This window comes from Melozone crissalis, unplaced genomic scaffold, assembly GCF_028551555.1.
Source record: "Melozone crissalis strain CALT ecotype California unplaced genomic scaffold, PUWL_Pcris_2 ptg000006l_1, whole genome shotgun sequence".
Taxonomy (NCBI): domain Eukaryota; kingdom Metazoa; phylum Chordata; class Aves; order Passeriformes; family Passerellidae; genus Melozone; species Melozone crissalis.
The window spans coordinates 46119103-46136776 of record NW_026535784.1 but is presented as its reverse complement, the minus strand read 5'-3'; the positions used below and the strand labels follow the sequence as shown (position 1 = coordinate 46136776).

The 17674-nt window shown below is 38.7% G+C and overlaps 1 protein-coding gene across 2 annotated transcripts in view; it reads left to right on the top strand.

The window, feature by feature from the left end:
• SMARCAD1 (SWI/SNF-related, matrix-associated actin-dependent regulator of chromatin, subfamily a, containing DEAD/H box 1) overlaps nucleotides 1–17674 on the top strand; it is a 41646-nt gene that overhangs the window by 21598 nt on the left and 2374 nt on the right. For both annotated transcript variants that reach the window (XM_054295706.1, XM_054295707.1), the window contains 14 exons: nucleotides 608–692; nucleotides 2134–2525; nucleotides 7521–7723; nucleotides 8881–8971; nucleotides 10170–10269; nucleotides 11778–11837; nucleotides 12055–12130; nucleotides 12569–12704; nucleotides 13581–13718; nucleotides 14026–14121; nucleotides 14546–14663; nucleotides 14918–15039; nucleotides 16144–16332; nucleotides 17205–17323. In XM_054295706.1, the coding sequence (XP_054151681.1) occupies nucleotides 608–692; nucleotides 2134–2525; nucleotides 7521–7723; nucleotides 8881–8971; nucleotides 10170–10269; nucleotides 11778–11837; nucleotides 12055–12130; nucleotides 12569–12704; nucleotides 13581–13718; nucleotides 14026–14121; nucleotides 14546–14663; nucleotides 14918–15039; nucleotides 16144–16332; nucleotides 17205–17323 (1925 nt within the window). The remainder of the gene's footprint in view (nucleotides 1–607; nucleotides 693–2133; nucleotides 2526–7520; nucleotides 7724–8880; nucleotides 8972–10169; nucleotides 10270–11777; nucleotides 11838–12054; nucleotides 12131–12568; nucleotides 12705–13580; nucleotides 13719–14025; nucleotides 14122–14545; nucleotides 14664–14917; nucleotides 15040–16143; nucleotides 16333–17204; nucleotides 17324–17674) is intronic.

Sequence of the window (17674 nt, the reverse complement as noted above, 5' to 3'; positions counted from 1 at the left end):
CTATAGCACATCAGGTTTTGAGTTCTTAAGAAAACTGCAGCTGTTGATAGTCCATATGAAATAGTTCTTTTACAACAGCACTTCCAGGAGGAGCCCAGGATAGGAAGGTTTTTACTGTTCCTGCTTTTACAATATAACTTGTCCTGAGGTGAGAGCTATGGGATGCAGTTAGGACTACAGGGACCTTCTCTTCCTACATTTCTGGCCTATGACAAGCCTAGCATAGTCAAATTTGATGACTTACTGTAAAAATGCAAGAGGAAATGATCCCTCCCTCTCTCCTTCTCCCCCAGACTGCTAAATATATTTAGCACTTTGTATTACTTCAGTACCTGATGGTCCTCAGGAACTATTTGAGCCCTTTCTGTACTGTGCTTGAAATTGTTGGAAGCCAAGCTTGTTCATGTGGGTTCTTACACTTTTGAAAAGTGGAGTACAGCTCTGCCAAAACTGAGTGTACAAAGAAGCTGAAGGGTTTTCTTACTTTGATTTCCTTTTATTTTGAATCATCTGATTTACAAGGGTTTTCCTTGCCTGATGTTACTAGGCACAGAAATTCAGCTTGTGCTTATCTCACCACAATGCAAAATGTCTTATTTTTTACTAGGAGCTGAGAGAGGTACTTGAGGAACATAACTGGGTGTTTCATGATGCGCTGGAGGCCCTGAAAATATTTGCAGACGATGAGGAGGGTAAAGACAGATTTATAATTCATTTTATCCAAACATGAAACAGACTTGTGATGCAAATATTTTTCAATGTTCAGCAGTGACAGTCCTGACACCATGCCTAGAAACTTGCACTTATACTTGAAATCATTGTTACAGGGAGGATAAAAGAAGGAGGCTCAATTTTTCTGTATTTTTATTTTTGCTCTCTAACTAGGGATAAATATCTTTGCCCTGCTAATACAGATAGGTATGAAAAGTTGTAATTACCTATGGGTATCTTTTAAAATATATTTTGGTACATGTCAAAGCTGATAACCTGCTCCCTTCCTACTTGTTTAAAAAAAAGCTTTGTTTTTTAACTACACGATTTGTAAATTACTGGTTTCCAAACCTGTAATTGCAAATAACTGCATAGGTAACAAGTAATATATGCTATTTTGTCAATTTTAAAATGTATTCTAGGAGAGGAACATCCTAGGAGCAGGCCTTGAATTATGCAACCCATCTGTAAATCCCAGTACTTTAAATGTGGTAGGGAGCAAACCCAGTGATTGCAAGTAAATCTGCAAGTTATAACTTAAGTCCTATTTAATGAGCTGATTACTTTTCAGTGTGTTACACAGCTGTCAGATATGTGCATGTTTTGCTGTATCAGCTATTTAAGTGTTCTTGGGACAGGGTAGTGTTTTTAACTGGATTCTTTAGTGGAGAGTGCTCAGGAAGTTGTGTCCTTGCTGCTGCTTCTGAGAAGGCAGATGTCAGGGCTGGAGTCAGCAGCAAGCTGGGATTGGAGAGAAAAGAAACTTCTGTGCTGCAAGCGTTCTCTTGCAGTGAAGGAATCAAAACCCTTACAAGGCGCTTCTGAAAATTATTTTCTTGTGTTCAGATAAATACCTTCTGTCTTATTTTAAGGCAGCTGAGTTACTTTGGTTGGAGATGCCTCATTATTTGAAGTTTTTTAGCATGTTTTCATTGTCCCACCCCAAATACTGTGCTAGAGTGCATTAAAATGGAAAACATGTGTCATTTTCTTGGTGAAAGAAAGCTTGTTTTCTCAAGTCAGCAGAATTAATATCTCTGCAGTCAGGTGTAGTGCGACCAGTATCTCATCTTTAGAACACATCAGAGTTCTTAACTGTTTGCTCTGAATCAGAGCTGCTGCACCTCACAAATATTACATTATGTTGATCATCTGTATTTTAAGCTACTTAAAACCTTCTGCTATTTGACCATTCTACAAATGAGCTTTACTTACCTTGTATTCACAGTTAGAGCTATTTGTATATTTTATACAGATTTGCTTTTCTGTTCTCTTAGGATCACCTGCTTTGAGTTCTTGTGTATTAAATGCTAGAACAGTGTTTTACACATCTGTAGGTTTTATTTTGGAAGAACAACTTGTGTTTTCATCAGCCCCATACCAGTATGCATTGACTTGTTGCCTTCTGTGTTGCATGCATAGGTGTGGAATTTCCTCCCAAAAGGAAAGTCGCTGACTGGACCGAAGCCTCCACTAAAACCCAGAGTGAGGAGAGTAAAGATAAGATGAAGCAGAAGGCTTCTGAGAAAGAGCAGAATGGCTTTCAGAAAAAGGACAAGGGCAAAAGGAGCATTTGGAGTGCTGAGAGAGAAGCAGAGCACACGGAGGACGAGTCCGCTTCGGAAGATGGCGGAAGCTCCCTGGATGAGGACTACAGCAGTGGCGATGAAGTGATGGAGGATGGCTACAAAGCCAAAATCCTCAGCTTCCTGCAGGATGCTTCCCTGAGTGAACTGACTCTGATTCCCCAGTGTTCTCAGAAAAAGGCTCAGAAGATAATAGCGCTCCGGCCCTTTAACAGCTGGGAGGCTCTGGTAGGTCTGCATTCTTCCTTTCCTATCCCCAGCCTGCCTAGAGTCAAGGTGGCTTCAGCCTAGGGAGGCTTAGATGGGTGGCCTTATCCTCATTAGGCTGAAATGCTATGTTCCTCCTAAGCCAATAGCATTTCAAACAGTGTCATATGACCTGATTTTGAATGAATTAAGGGGTGATTTTTCTGGAAAACTCAAGCTGATTGGCTGACATTACTGTCACTCACTCTGTAGCACAGAAAGTTGGTTGATTTCACTGCAGAAGGAGAAATTAGAGCTTTCACTTGAGAAGGAGGTGTTTGCTAGCCTCTTCTGAGCTCTTGTAGCTGAAAACCCATGCAGGAGGGAAGAATGTGGCAGGACCTTTACTGCAGACACTTGTGCAGCAGCAGCAGCAGCTTCCAGGCTAGCTCCATGATTGAAGAAGCCAGCATGGATATTTTCAATTTCAGGCAAGAAATGGTCGTTCTCTTCTTTTTTTTTTTTTTCTTCTTTTGTGCCTTTATTCCACTGCAGCTTAGTGTCTAGCATGGTTTTGCTAGCTAAGCAATGCAGCCATTTTTAGTGGAATGAGCTGCTGTGTTTTATTAATGAAAGATGAAGCATCAGAAGGTTTAGCCACAATCCACCACGGAAGGGAAAACTGTATCTGCTGGTAAGTACATTATCTGCTGTTGCTCTGTTGTTACTTTCAGATGTTTACCATGGCTTGTTTGTAGAGTTCACATTTCATACAGTTTCAGTTAACTGCTAGACCTCAGACCTGCTAAGAGCAATGTCACGGTAAGAAATTTGAATTTTTACAATCTGTTACAGCAGATTGTCTTGATTTAATTTATTGGTACTTTGGATTTTAAAGCAGTAACTGTGCACAGGCCTTTTTACAGAGTAATTGATGTTTTTCATCAGTGTGCGTTCTGAACCCCCCCGCTGATGTATGCAAGAACTTTTTCAATATGTGTAAAACAATAACATTTATTATTCAGTGTGTGAAATATATTACCATGAAAGAATAAGAGATACCAAACAGAATTTTAAGGAAAACAAAGTGATCTTTGCCTTGTGTTTTAAGGGAAGGGGGGAGACAAAAGGATGATATGTGAAAAAAATGAGTTACTGGTTTGCTGCAAAAGAAATCCGTTTTGCCCCAAGCCTTTGGCTTCTCACAGAACATCTGTCATACAGCTATTACTTTCTAAACTTGTTGGATTTTGTCTGAGCTTAATTCTTTGCACAAGTATTTGCTACAGGGCTCTTCTCCTTTTCTGTGTTAAATATTTTACAGTAAAAAAATGCTGCATGGGCCTGTTTGCATTCAGACTTTGTCTTTCATGAAGATTGCTGCTGTCAGCAGCCACATGTTTATGTAGTATTGTGAATACTTGCCCAGAGTAGAAGTGGTTCGCAGCAGATTTTAGCAGATGTTTTGTATCAGTGTGGATTTAATTGTTTATAAAGATCCAGTAGCTCAGTAACCCAGTGTTTTCCCTACCAATTAATAAGGGTGGTTAGAATAATGGGGAGAGCTGATTCAGTTAGAGCATTAAAGAAATTGGCTTGGTTTTAAGTGTCTTTTTATTGTAATGGTATCTTGTATAACACAATGTGAAGTACTACAAGTTGTTACCACTTGTTCATGATTAGAATTGAGGAAGATATTAAGACTCTCAGTCTGAGATTAAAAATAAAGCCTACTTATTTGTAAATTGAATCTTTTATTCCAGGAAAACATAAATGAGAATGTCTTTTTTTTTATTCTAGATGTTTTGTTTTTTTTAAGTTGGACTAAGCTATTGTGTTTCAAGAGGATTTGAATTAATTTCATAAGCTCATAAGATTAATAAGAGCACTTGGAAATACTTAGTCTTTGGAGTAGATATTTCAAGTGCTTAACTTGATCTAGTAATGCCTAAAACACATATAAAAAACTTAGGAGACATGGTTCTCAAAATAATGGAAGAGAGCTGAAATTGTCCTTGCTTAGAAATGATAATTCATTTGGCAGTTTAGAAATGCCTACACTGTAGGTCAAGCACATTTTCCAGGAGGAAACCTGGAATCTTTTCCTAATATCCAACATTAACTTTCCCTGACACAGATTCAGGTCATTTCCTCAGGTCCTGTCCCTGTCACCACAGAGAAAAGATCTGTGATTCCATTACTGGTTCCCCTTGTGAGGAAGTTGTAACTGCAGTGAGGTCTCCCCGCAGTCTCCTGTGTTGGCTTCTCACCTCTCTCTCCTCTTTGCTTTGAGATCCTGATGATACTCCACTGGCACACATTGTGGGCCAGCAGACAGCATGGTTTCTTTCCTTGATGATAGCACTTCTGGGCTCCAGTTGCCCTTCCTCCTCATCAGAACTCCTTTATACAACTTGTTGGTGCTTAATATATTTTAATATATTCTCATTTCCCAACTGTGGGATTGCCTGCCTTCGCTGCATGCCAAGAAAAAAAAGCAGAGCCTAGACTGGCTCCCAGAGGAGCTCAGCTGAGGTTTTGGGGTCTGGGTTGGTGGTCTTGCAGTTTTCTGCTTCTTCTGGTAAATGTGGGAGAGGAACTGGAAAGGGTTTAATGCTGTTCTCTTTCTCTTTTTTGAGGGTGTATAAGTGTTTGGATTTCCTTTTGGTGTAAAAACATATGTATCAGTGTGAGATTTGCTGTATCCTCTCATTTTTGTCATTCACAGAATTATTCTATCACAAAATAAGCTGTTTTACTTAGCATTTAAAGACTTTGTGGTCTACAGAAATTCCTAGACAGTACACACAAGTTAGTGTGCGTATTCTGAAAATGTAGTGCAAAGTGTTACATTGAAATGCTGACACAGTGCATCACTCTGAGGGGAATGGGAGAGCCGAGCTGTCAGAGGTTGCTGTACTTGTCCATCCTATTGTGTACACTGCAGCAGTATCTGAGCTAGGAGGTACAGACTCAAGGGAGCATAGCTCCACCTTTGTCATCTCATTTTGTTTGGCTGCCCATGTACAAACTGCCCCAAAAACCCAACTCCAGAACCACACTGCACCAAAGCCAGCTGAAGGGAAGCAGCAAATACATCAGATTAGCAGTGGAAAACTGCTTACAGTGGAAGTGGTGTTTGTTGACTGAGGCTGACTTTCACCCTTAGGCATTAAAGGGAAAGCCCTCATCATCTTGCAGGTGGAGTAAGCTCAGGCAGAGTGTGCTGGTGTGGCAATTCCAGGTGTGCTGGGAAAGCTCATGGCTTCAGTTTCCATGATGGCCTTACACTTTTGGGCCTCATTTGAGAAAAGCTGAACTTGGGAGGATGTCAGAACCTCTAGAAAGCAAAGGCCACCTGTGGATCAGGATTTTGAGCAGGGTAACACCCTGTGTTTCACATGCAAACCCGTGGCTAAAGTATTTCTTGTTGCAACTTGGACGTGGATGTTAATGTGCTGACATGAAACAATACAATTTCTGTTAATAACAGATGGCTCAATTCTCCACACCTTTATCTATGGATTACAGGATTTCTGTTCATGCCAACCAAAGCTTTAGTCATCAAAACAAATGTCGAAATTTTGTAGGTGCCTATTAAAAACTGTGTTGTGGTTTTTTTTTTCTAAATAGAGGTGTCTATTTAGAAAATTTCTCTGCAGGTATTGAAATGTGTATCTTAGCCTGATCTAACCTAGGAGTATTGGTAAAATTTCTGGAGTTTGTTTAAAATAAAAAAAAAACCAAAACACAAAAAATACCTCAGGACTGTAATTGCCTCACTCTGGTTATTTTTAAAATATGTTTATAATGAAAGCTGTTTTGTAAATTCTGTTTTGAATCTGGTCATAGTCTTCACCTTAACAAAACTTGCTTTTACTCTGGAGTGTGACAGTATTGGTGAGCTACTTAACACATAATAGCTGGATCATATGACTCCTTTTTTATGGAAGGAATTCTTGGAGAATATGTACATATGAAGTCTTGCGCTAAATTTTAACAGATGCCTGGTCTAAAATTCAGAAAAATCTGTGTGAAAGCTACTTCTGTTTTAATACAAGAATGGTGAATCCAAAGCAACTTGTATTCTTCAATTCTTTAAATACATTATTAAACAAAAAAAAAGCCTGTTCTTTACAGTGAAATATGCATAACTACTTGAGAAAATACCATAATTACAAATATGACCCCAGTTACTGCAGAAATATTTTTAGTGGTAGGTTTTACACTTTCTGCAGGTGGCTCTACATGGAATTTAGGAGGAATCAATGGGCCTGAGGGGCCTGCTTTGATACAACTTGAGGCTGCTTGTCTCTGACATGTAAAATATTCATACTGTGATGAAGATCTGAAATGTAGAGGAAGGAAATACAGTGTATTTATAGTGTGGACTTGAGGAAGCAAGTGGTGGAAGTAAGGCTTCTTTGTACTGGCACTGCTTGGTGACCACAAAATACCTGCACAATGCCTAAGTCCCTTTGTCTACCTTTGTGGTAGAGTTAGAACTGGAACCAAGTAATGCTGAGCCCCAGACAGACCCATAACCAAATGTAACAACCTTCATTATAGGTTCATTTGTTTGCCGTGATGCCTACATTATGCTTCCATCTTCTACCTTTAGTGCCTAATAGGGTCTGTTTGAAAGGACATCTTAATGAGAATCAGTTCTTTTCTTTTCTTCCTCTTGGGGTTTTGTTCTGTTAGGGTGCCTGGCCTTCAAAGCTGGCCTTTGCATCGTGTTGCCTCCTGTTGAGGATTTTGAGTTTAAAGCATTTGCATTTTATGTTAGTAACTCTTCAGAGAATTTTTATCACTTAAGATTTCAAGTTTCATAATGTGAGGAGCTTCGATGATGACCTTCAGTATGGATTCACGCAGTTTGCAGTGGGCCAAATGTAAGGAGTATTTGGAATTTTGAGAGAAGATGGGGATGCTGTTGCTGCCTACTACTTGAATTATTGCCTGCAGCAGCTGTGGATTTTCACTGCAATTGCTATTACCAGTGATCATAGAATTTTAATTATTATTATTTTGCAGTTTACAAAAATGACGAAGACTGCTGGTTTGTCAGAGGATATAGTGTGGAACTGCAAGATACTGCTGAAGGAGAGGGATGTGGTTCTGAAGCTCATGAATAAATGTGAAGACATTTCCAATAAGCTGACAAAACAGGTAACCAGGATTACTAGAGATGGAGGATGTGGATGGAACATAGAGCAGCCCTCCATTCTGAATCGCAGGTATCTCTCATTTTTATCCTTTAGAAGGGTGTTGGACAATAAGGTGTTCTTGAAGACTGAGGTTTTCAGAACTGTGGTCTGTAAAAGTAGAGTTGCAGATGTTTGATACTTAGTAGCCTTCAGTGAGAGAATCTAACACGTTTTTTAAGTGTATCAGGAAAGCTGGAGGGCAGGAAAAGAGCATTAAAAATTGTAACAGTGTTTTATTTCCTCCAGTTTCAAGTGAATGTAGCAGCTAACCTTAAGCAATGGAATCATGAGTTGTCAACTTATTTCAAATAGAAAACCCAAGCAAACCTGTGTCTGTAATGGGGGACAGATTTCAAATAGGATTCGATTTCAAAAATGCTTAGTTGGAACAAATCTGAGCAAACTGGGCAGGTTTATCAGCTGAATGAAAGACATTGGTCAGGAAGTGCGGGTGTACCAATCTGGAACTCTGTATCCAGTCAGAGTGGCAGCTGGGATGTGTTGTGGGGAAGGATTTCTTTCAGAGAGGTAAATCAGTAAGGATCTCCAAATGGATATTGGGAGGAATGTAAATGGATATGGATATGGTGGAGGGTACTATTCTAAGGGCTAGGAAATGTAGGGGTGTAGTGGGAAAGGCTAAAGTAGCAGCTTGAATTCCAGTTGGATGCTGTTATAGAAGCAGAAGCTTCTCAGCTGTGTGAAAATAAAGCCTGGGAGGAAGGAGGAAGGATGTCAGTGATGCTTCTTCTTTGGAAAAAGTGCTGAACTGGGTGACTTGCTGTTGAGTGTGTTTGGGTTTTTCTTTGGTGCTGACACAAACAGTAATTGTACAACAGAGCAAAATGAGGGGTGCAGCTGCAAAATGCCACTTAATTAATTGTGTATTTTAGAAATTAGTCGTTCTGTAACTGCTTTTATCTGGTTTTGTATCACTGTAGAAGAGAAGAATTTCTTGTGTCACTCACTTTGATCATTTAAGGTCTGTGAAAATGGAGATAAGTAACTCAGTTTGTGTACAAGTGACTGATTAAGAAAGTTTGTGTTTTTCACTGCACAAAGAGGTCAGGAGTACATTAAAATAAAGGCACTGTTACGTCTGCCAGTCTGTGATTAGCATAAGTGTAAAGTTGCGTTTCAAGGAGAAACAAATAAAAGGTGGTAATAAACTTGCTTGTTTTTAACAGTTTGGAACTGAAGCCATATCAGAAGATTGGTTTGAACTGGTTGGCACTGCTGTATAAGCACAGACTGAATGGCATCTTGGCTGATGAAATGGTAAGTGTGAAACTGCTTATCTAAGAATTGTTAAAATTTTGCAAAAAAGACTTTAAATCCCCACCTAGAAACCTCCAGGAGATTATAAGTAATTCTAAATTGCAAACAGTTCTCCAAGATCTTAGAAGCTGCTGGACTCCTTTCCATTTGGAAATCAAAGGTAGCCTAAGACTGATGGACACTTACAAATCACATAGTGTCTTCTGGTGCAGTGGAACTGGTTTCTACCACAACAGCTTATTTTCAAACCATTGAGTTTAACAGCTCCTTGCCCAAAAATATAATTATTCTACAGCATTTAGTATAGTGACCCCCCTATTTGCTCCATTTCTTCACCAGTTTCAAAACAGGCAGATAACAATACAGGAAAACCAAGTGGGTGGAAACCTTCTCTGCTTATCCAGAAACAGCATTTCCACCATCTCTTGTCATGGCACTCCTCATCAACGTTGAATTAAGAGACACAAGGTTATGGGTTTGAGGTTTTGTTAAATGCTGACACCACCCATAGTTGTACAAAGGAAATACTTACTGATGCAGCTGCTGAATTTGTGGTCTGTTGTTTTTAATCCTGGCTGTTGTTTCTCTTCTGATGAACCATGAATGAAAGCACTGCTTTGCTTTGCTGTTATTTAGGCAGTGTTTCTCAACTTCTCTATGTTTCATATTAGTAAAAATATGGGGATTTTGTGGTAAATACACAAAATTTTTTAATTCATGATGCAGAAAACAGGAAAAGTGAGTGTTGGTGAAAATGTAGGCTTATCTTTAATCTGATTAATTGATATTAATTAATATTAAATTCCACTTCAGAAGTAGCTGGAATAGCCAATTGTACAAGTGGCTCAAATGAAAATTAGCATTTAGTTTCCCAATAATAATTTTTCTGCACCATTGGCTCAGGAAGGTAAGTTTTTGGAGGTAATTTGAGGGATGAACTTGAAATAAGATGAAAGACTTCATTAATTGAAAAGATGAATCTTTGTTCAAATATTGAGCTGAAATGATAATGAAATTTGACTGAGGTTGAGCTTAAGAAGGAATTGTCTTCTATAAAATTGGTTAGTCAGAACAATTTTCTAATCAGATTTCTCATCTTTACTGGGCCATCACTACACTGTAATTGTTGTATGAGTTCAAAACAATTTTATGTCACGCGGATTGTAAATTTTGTTTAAATGGTTTTATTTTCTCTTAGGGCTTAGGAAAAACAATTCAAGCTATTGCATTTCTGGCTTATCTTTACCAAGAGGGCAATAAAGGTCCCCATTTGATAGTTGTGCCAGCTTCAACGTTAGGTAAGTTACAACCTTCAAAAATAGTTTTGTTAGGAGAATAAGAACCAAACCAATCATGGACATTTTGTAAAGCAAAGATAATTTCATGGAAGAAAATTTGATTTTCTTATGGTGGTACCCAGCTCCTTAAATGATTTGAATTGGAATGCAGACCATACTGCAGGCATGCTTTTTCTGAATTAATTAGACTTAGCATGGAACTTTTTTAGACAATCCGTCTGCTTCAAAAAAAATGAAGCTGCTTGTTACAATCTGAACTTGTGTAGCAAAGTAGTCTTTTTACTTACTGAATATTGGCTGAACTTGTTAGTCTTCAGGCTGTGCTTAGGGTTAGGTTTCATGACATTTTAAATATTCACTGGTTTTTTTAGTCTTTACTGCACAGCATCTGTCAAAGCAGGTGAAAATCCTGAAATGATGAAGCTGTCTTTTACTTGTGTGTTCTGATGGTTGTATGGCCTCAGTTGAAATTGGAGAGAGTGTGGTGGAATCAAATGTTAGCAAAGTGGATGAGGTTGAGCAGAAAATGGTTCTTGATGGAGTAAATTTGAATTTATTGAATGATGAGGGAAGTAACAAGTTGTATTTAGAAAGTAAATGCTGCTTTTAATATAAAATACTTACTTGGGCTTCAAAAATTGCTCTTGATGCATCAGAAAAGTCCCCAGTTGTACAGCTTAAGTTTGAAATCCTCATTTTTAGTGTGCTTTCAAACTCCACTGGAACCTGCTTTTATAAACAGCTCTTAATAATGCATATATCACTTAAAACCTGAGGTGTATGTAGTACCTGAACAAAGGTGCTTTTGTGAAGTCAGTCTGAGTCCCTATTGTAGAGACAGGTTGGAAATGCCTGGGCAGTGCAGTCTCCTGGAGTTTTCCTGACACTATTCCAGAGGTGTCTTCTCACCCCTAAGCTGGGTCCCTCCCCTACCCAAGTGGCATTTAGCAGAATCCCCTTTCTGCTGGGGTTTGGGGTCAGCACTTGTGTTGGCTGTCAGGCAGCTTCCCCTTGGGCACAGCAGTGCTGCCTGTGGCTGCTGTGCTGCTGCACACCTGGAGCTGCACAGCAGGGATGTCAGGCCTCTGCCTGCTCCCAGAGGCACTGTCTCTCCTGGTGACATACTTCTGCAGGCAAGTACTGACAGATTAAGGGATTTGCTTTCTGGGGATTTAACTGTCTAGGGAAGAAACCGAGCTACAAAGTTACACATTGTATTTATTTCACACGGTGGTTACAGACCGTGCAGGGCCTGTTCCCGCAGGAGTTTAAAGTGCAAGCTGGTTGAGCTACTAAAGCCCAGTTGGGGTTGATTCAGCTTCTTACTTAGCAGATTCAGTTTCTTACTTAGCAGTTTTTCAGTTTTAAGGCAGAATGTCTCTTAACCTTCAGGAGAATTTAAAGGGATTTGCATTAAAATCAGATGTTTGGGTTGATGCTGAGGTGTGAAACAGCAAGACATAATAAATTATAAATTACTTGGGTTTTGTTTTAATGTTGTCTTACAGATAACTGGATAAGAGAAGTTCATCTGTGGTGTCCTGAACTGAATGTCCTCTTTTACTATGGTGAGGAATCTAGTTAAGAAGTGAATCCAGTAATGCAGTTGCTTGCATGGCCAGTGTAAGAAAAGATGAATTGCTCATGGCAGTGTTGTTTTAAGACAGTTGTTAAGTACACAGATTTATTGATGAGTGATTTCTCTTCAGTGTTTTTAATTGTTACATATAACAATTAACATATATAGATATATTTTATTGTAATCATTTATAATTTGTCCTTTAGGATCCCAAGAAGATAGGAAACATCTCAGGTTGGACATTCACAATAAAGTTGTTGATTTCAACGTGATTGTGACTACGTAAGTACAGTTAAAACACCACAAACAGGGAGCTTTAGTGAGGGCCTGCTGACCTCTAGTGGTATAGGAAACCAGACAATTTTAGGAGCTGGGTTTTGCATAATGGTTAACTAGGGTTTTAGGATTATGTAAGAGATACTGTGTCATAGGTGCTTTAGATATCTGTCTGTCAGCATGTGTATTACAGATAATATTACATTGTAATAGACTTCAGCAGACTTTTAGGAAATGTTACTGAGAGCATTGGCTCATCAAGTAAACTGAAATAATTTGCCAGTAATGAACTCTGTTGGGGTTCGTTACTTCCAGGCAGTTCTACTGCCCCTCATGTACTTTCTCCATAACTCTTATCAATAGTAGAGAATTTAATTTGATTGTGATAACAGTGCATTCATTTTCGGAGAGAGACTAAGTGCAGGTGATATTTGTCTCTGACAGATACAACTCTGCAATCAGCAGCTCAGAAGATCGAGGACTGTTCCGCAGGCTGAAGCTTAACTATGCAATTTTTGATGAAGGTCACATGCTGAAGAACATGAGCTCCATCCGCTACCAGCACCTCATGACAATTAATGTAAGAGGTTTGGTTATGGCTGGCTTAGAGGGGACAGCTCCTGGCTTTTCTGTTTGGTAGTTACAAGCAGGGGGAAAATGGAATATTAACTGTAATGTTCAAATACACCTAACTTTAGAGGTACTAGAGTATGCAAGGGAATTTAAGTGTTGATGTGGTCTAATGAGTAGATCCTGCACTGTGATCACTTCTGGGACAAAAGCTCCCTAAGAAATGTAATAAATTTCCTGTACCATCATTACAATGATGGTAGTGCCCGAGTTTCAGTATTAAGCAAATTCCCCATTACATCCCATAGTAGTGAAGATTTTAAAGATGCTGTTCTGATTACTTGTGCTGAAACCTTGTAGTACTTCAGGACCTGCTCTGATAGGACTACTGCAACTTATTTTTCAAGTTCATGTTTTCATCAATAGCCTTTTTAAAAAGCTAATCTTTAAGCAATAAAACGTGCTTGTACTTGCAATTCAAAACTTGTGCTTAAGTACTGTATATGACATTAGAGAACTTGATATGGGAGCAGCAATTAGCACAGTCATCAGGAGGAAGAAAAAATACCCCAGACAACAAAAGAAACCCAACAACAATAACCAAAACAAAGCCCAAACAGAACAATCAAGAAGAAGCCTAATAGATCCAGGAATGCTTTTTTAATTGTCTTAAATTGGTGCACAGTTCCCCACAGATCTGTAAACAGTTTTGTTGACTTAACAAGGAAATTATTCCATGAGTTCCAAATATATTATAAGTTTTAATAGTTATCATTTAAACCAAGTTTATTTTCTCACTTCTCCATAGCTGTGGTTTTTTGCCAATAATATTTTCTAGCCCATTTGACAAATGTTTCTCCTTCCTCTTTGCACTTTGGACAAACAGGCCAAGAATCGCTTGCTGCTAACGGGGACTCCAGTTCAAAATAATCTGCTGGAATTGATGTCCCTCCTGAATTTTGTCATGCCCCATATGTTCAGCAGTAGCACAAGTGAAATTCGAAGAATGTTCTCTTCAAAAACAGTGAGTACCATGAATTCTCTTCTTGAAAATAACTTCTTTTTGCTAGAAGACTGCTATTGCTGCGTAGCTTCTGTTTTATTGGTATCTTATGGAAAAAGGTAATGTGATTATGAAAATCTAGAAAATTAAATAATTGAGTAAGCCTTTTAAATTAAAATATCCTGCAACAAGATATCTTGGAGTACAAATGGTCAGGTCAAGTATGTCTGTTTTGGCTGGGGTTTTCGTCAAGTTAGAGAAGTTAAGATGGTGGTGTTACAGCTGAAAACTTCACTCTGCAATTGAATTCTTTCAATGTTTTCCTTAGAAGAGTGCTGAAGAACAAAGCATATATGAGAAGGAGAGAATTGCACATGCAAAGCAGATAATAAAGCCATTCATCTTGAGAAGAGTAAAAGATGAGGTAACGTTTTATCTTTAGAATGATGGATTTTAGTTATCAAAAAGCCTGGTCATCTCTAAGACCCAACACCATAATATGAAATCAAATTACTTACTGATCTTAGAAAATGTTAATGGACACTTGCAGACTTCAGTGGCCTGAAGGGAGTAACACTGATTAGCAGGGGAGTAGATCCCCAGTACTGCATATAATATTATTTCATGCAGTTCTGGAGTGTGCAGACCATGTTACTTGATGGGGAGGTTCATGTATAATCTAGGTCAAACCTGGGTTGAATTGCTGCCTGAGTTAATGAAGTTGCAAGCAGTGAAAGGAGCTGGGATGAGGAGAATTACCAGAGTATCATAACAGCTACAAGAGAGTGCAGAATTACTGATGGTTCAGAACAATACACGTTTTATCTGGTATCATTTTGTTTTGTCAGGTCCTTAAACAACTACCTCCCAAAAAAGATCTCATTGAACTGTGTGCCATGTCTGATAAACAGGAACAACTCTACTTGGCTCTTTTAAACAAGCTCAAGAAAACCATTAACAGTAATGGTATGTAAGGGCCTCATTTCCTTTTGGTGGATTTTGTCATGCTGAGACATATGTTGAACATGACTACAGTCTTTGCTTTGTAGAAATGTCTAATGCTCATAAACTGTCTATATCCCTTCTATGAATTTGTTTGAAGTTCAGCTAATAGGTGAATTTTCAAACTGAGTTCTTGCAAACAAAGCTCTGCTGAGAAAAATAAGTGTTTCAGATGGTTCTTTTCTATAGTAGTTCAAAGATGCCTTCTTTGTTTACAGAGAAAAACTCTGATATGGGAAATGCAATGATGCAACTTAGAAAAATGGCCAATCACCCACTTTTGCATCGTCAGTACTACACAAATGAAAAGCTCAGGACAATGTCCACCCTCATGCTCAAGGTAAGGGGATGAGATTCAGAAGTAATCCTTCATTGCTCAGAATTTCTAGTGCATGCTTGTTTCTTTGTGTGTTTTGTTGTCAGGCTTCTGGTCAAAAATGTGTCTTTGCCATACTTCATTCATTGTTGCTGCTTTTTATTTCTCTGCATCTATTCAGTGCTCTAATCAAGCTCTGTAGGTATTTAACACTGATTTTTGTATCATCAGAATGGAGAGAACAGTTGTGGGTCTGCAATTATCTCCTTTTGATAAACTCTGCCTTAGCACCTCTTCCCTCCACCCCAGAATTTAAACCTGAAGTGTTTATGGAAAAAATTTTAGGTGGGCACTTGAGTCTAGTAGCTTTCTAAGTAGCAAGAACTGAGTAGTACAGAAGTAAAATAGGGAAGGCCTAAGTTTGATCTGTTAAGGTTTTTTTTTTAAATTTGTATGGGGTTAATAGCTGAGGAGCTTGGGAAAATTGTTGGTAATGTTTAAAATATAAAAAATCTCAGCATGCAGCAGGTGTTCTAAAAAAGTTGCAGCTGGCTTTGAATATTCTTCAGCTTTGTTTTAAAGTGAAACCCCCCCAGACAAGCTTGGGGAAGCAAGAAGCGACCCATTGAAAGATTTTTATCCCTTTTTACTCCCATACCATCATACTGTCCAGATGTGGCTTTTTTTTCTTCTTTCTTCCAGGCATGACATCCCTCTACCCACCCTACCTATTGGGCTGGGCTTTCCATGTCTTCTACCATCTATCCAAGGATTGGACCTCCCTTTTAGGGAATGTGTCTTCAGGGGAAGAGGTCTGATAAAAGGGGTAAAAGGTCATAGGGCTTGGGAAATAGGTAATTGTTATGAAGGTTTAGCATATCCTTCTTAACTTTTTGGCAGTATAAGTGCTTGTGAGAGCTAAACTGTGAAGTAATTATCCTCTCCTATAAACCTGAAGTTGAGATTTCCTCTTTCATTGCTTGCATGAGCCAAGCTCTAGCATTTGTCCATGTCTAGGTGTGCTACTTTTTTCTTGCAGAGATTATGGATGTTATTGTGTGGTGGTTTTGTTTTTAGTTCTCTGGTGAGGTTGTGTATTGCATTATTTCCCTTTGTTTTTGCTAATAGGAACCCACACATTGTGATGCTAACCCTGACCTTATCTTTGAAGATATGGCAGTAATGACAGATTTTGAGCTGCATGTGCTTTGTAAGCAATATTCTCACATCAATGACTTCATGTTAGACGTGGATCAGATCCTGGACTCTGGAAAGTTTAGAGCATTGGAACGCATTCTCTCTGACCTTAAAGAGAAGGTATTACAGATGGCTGAAGCTTTTTCCTGTCCAAAGAGTGTCTCTAAATAACTGGTTAAATTAATATCTGCCAGCTCTCTATGCAACCCAGTTGCTTTGCTGTGGAGTTTGACAATGTAACTTAGTGCATGTGCAGAGTTGAGAAGCAACACTTACAGCTTTTAATGTGCAGCCCTGAGTATGCACATCACTTTAGAGACAGCTGAAATAAATTTTCCCAGTTTACTAGGTTTCAGAGTATTCATCCCAAGTTAACTACTCTATTAATATATGGGGTCTTGCATAATTTGCACACCTCACGGATTTGGACGTTCTCTTGGCAATTGAATAACTGTATTACATTAGAATAATCATGTGAGTGTTACGTGGAAAGGGAGGAGGAGGTCCCTGCTTGAAGCTCTGCCCAGAGATTCAAATAGGTTTATTTTGCAAATAACCATGTACCCATATTGCTTCAGAGTATCCTGAATTTGAGCAGGGGGGTGCTGTGGATCTGACTATTTCAGACAAAATAGGGCTACTCTGTGTATTACATGAAATATTTAAATTTAAGTTTTGAATGAAAGTATTTTGATGTTTATGCATGAAGTGATCTGTCATTTATGCATTTGATATGTGATTTGTTTGAGCCACCTAAGTACAAAGTAATTAAAATATTACTGCGATAGCAGACAGTGAATTAATGCAGTAGAACTACTGGATATGGAATCTGCACTGCAAGTCAATCCTGACTTGATGATATTCAGCTTAGTCTTTTATTTTGGAAAACAGGGATTCTGTAACAGTAAAATGACATATTTGCATCAATAAAGAATTCTTATGCTTCATAGTTGACACGTTTCAAAATTTTTGCTTTGCTTTGTCCTTTTCAGGGTGACAGAGTTGTGTTGTTCAGCCAGTTCACTATGATGCTGGACATCTTGGAAGTTTTTCTAAAACACTGGCAACATAGATACATTAGGCTGGATGGAAAAACACAAATTTCAGAGAGGTATGTGACTCTTGGCAAAAATGAGAGAAAGTGAATGTGCTGGAGAGGGGGAGGTGGCTTTGGACCCTTACCTTTGTTTTCCAGTACAGAAGTCTGTGCTCACTGGACACTGACCACAGAAGGTGTTTAATGTTGAATTTCAGATCACCTTAGTAAGGGTGAGGCTGAAAGATGAGGTTTAGGTGGTGGGGTTAACAGTCTTAGCCATGGAAATGAAAAATATATGTCTTCAGCAGTTCCTGTTGTATTTGATTTCTGTGTCAGCCTGTCATAACTCCTGTGGCTATTCCTTGGAAGTAGAGTGTATCTCTTTCACAATAGGCAGATACATTCCTTTGTTTCTCTAGGACA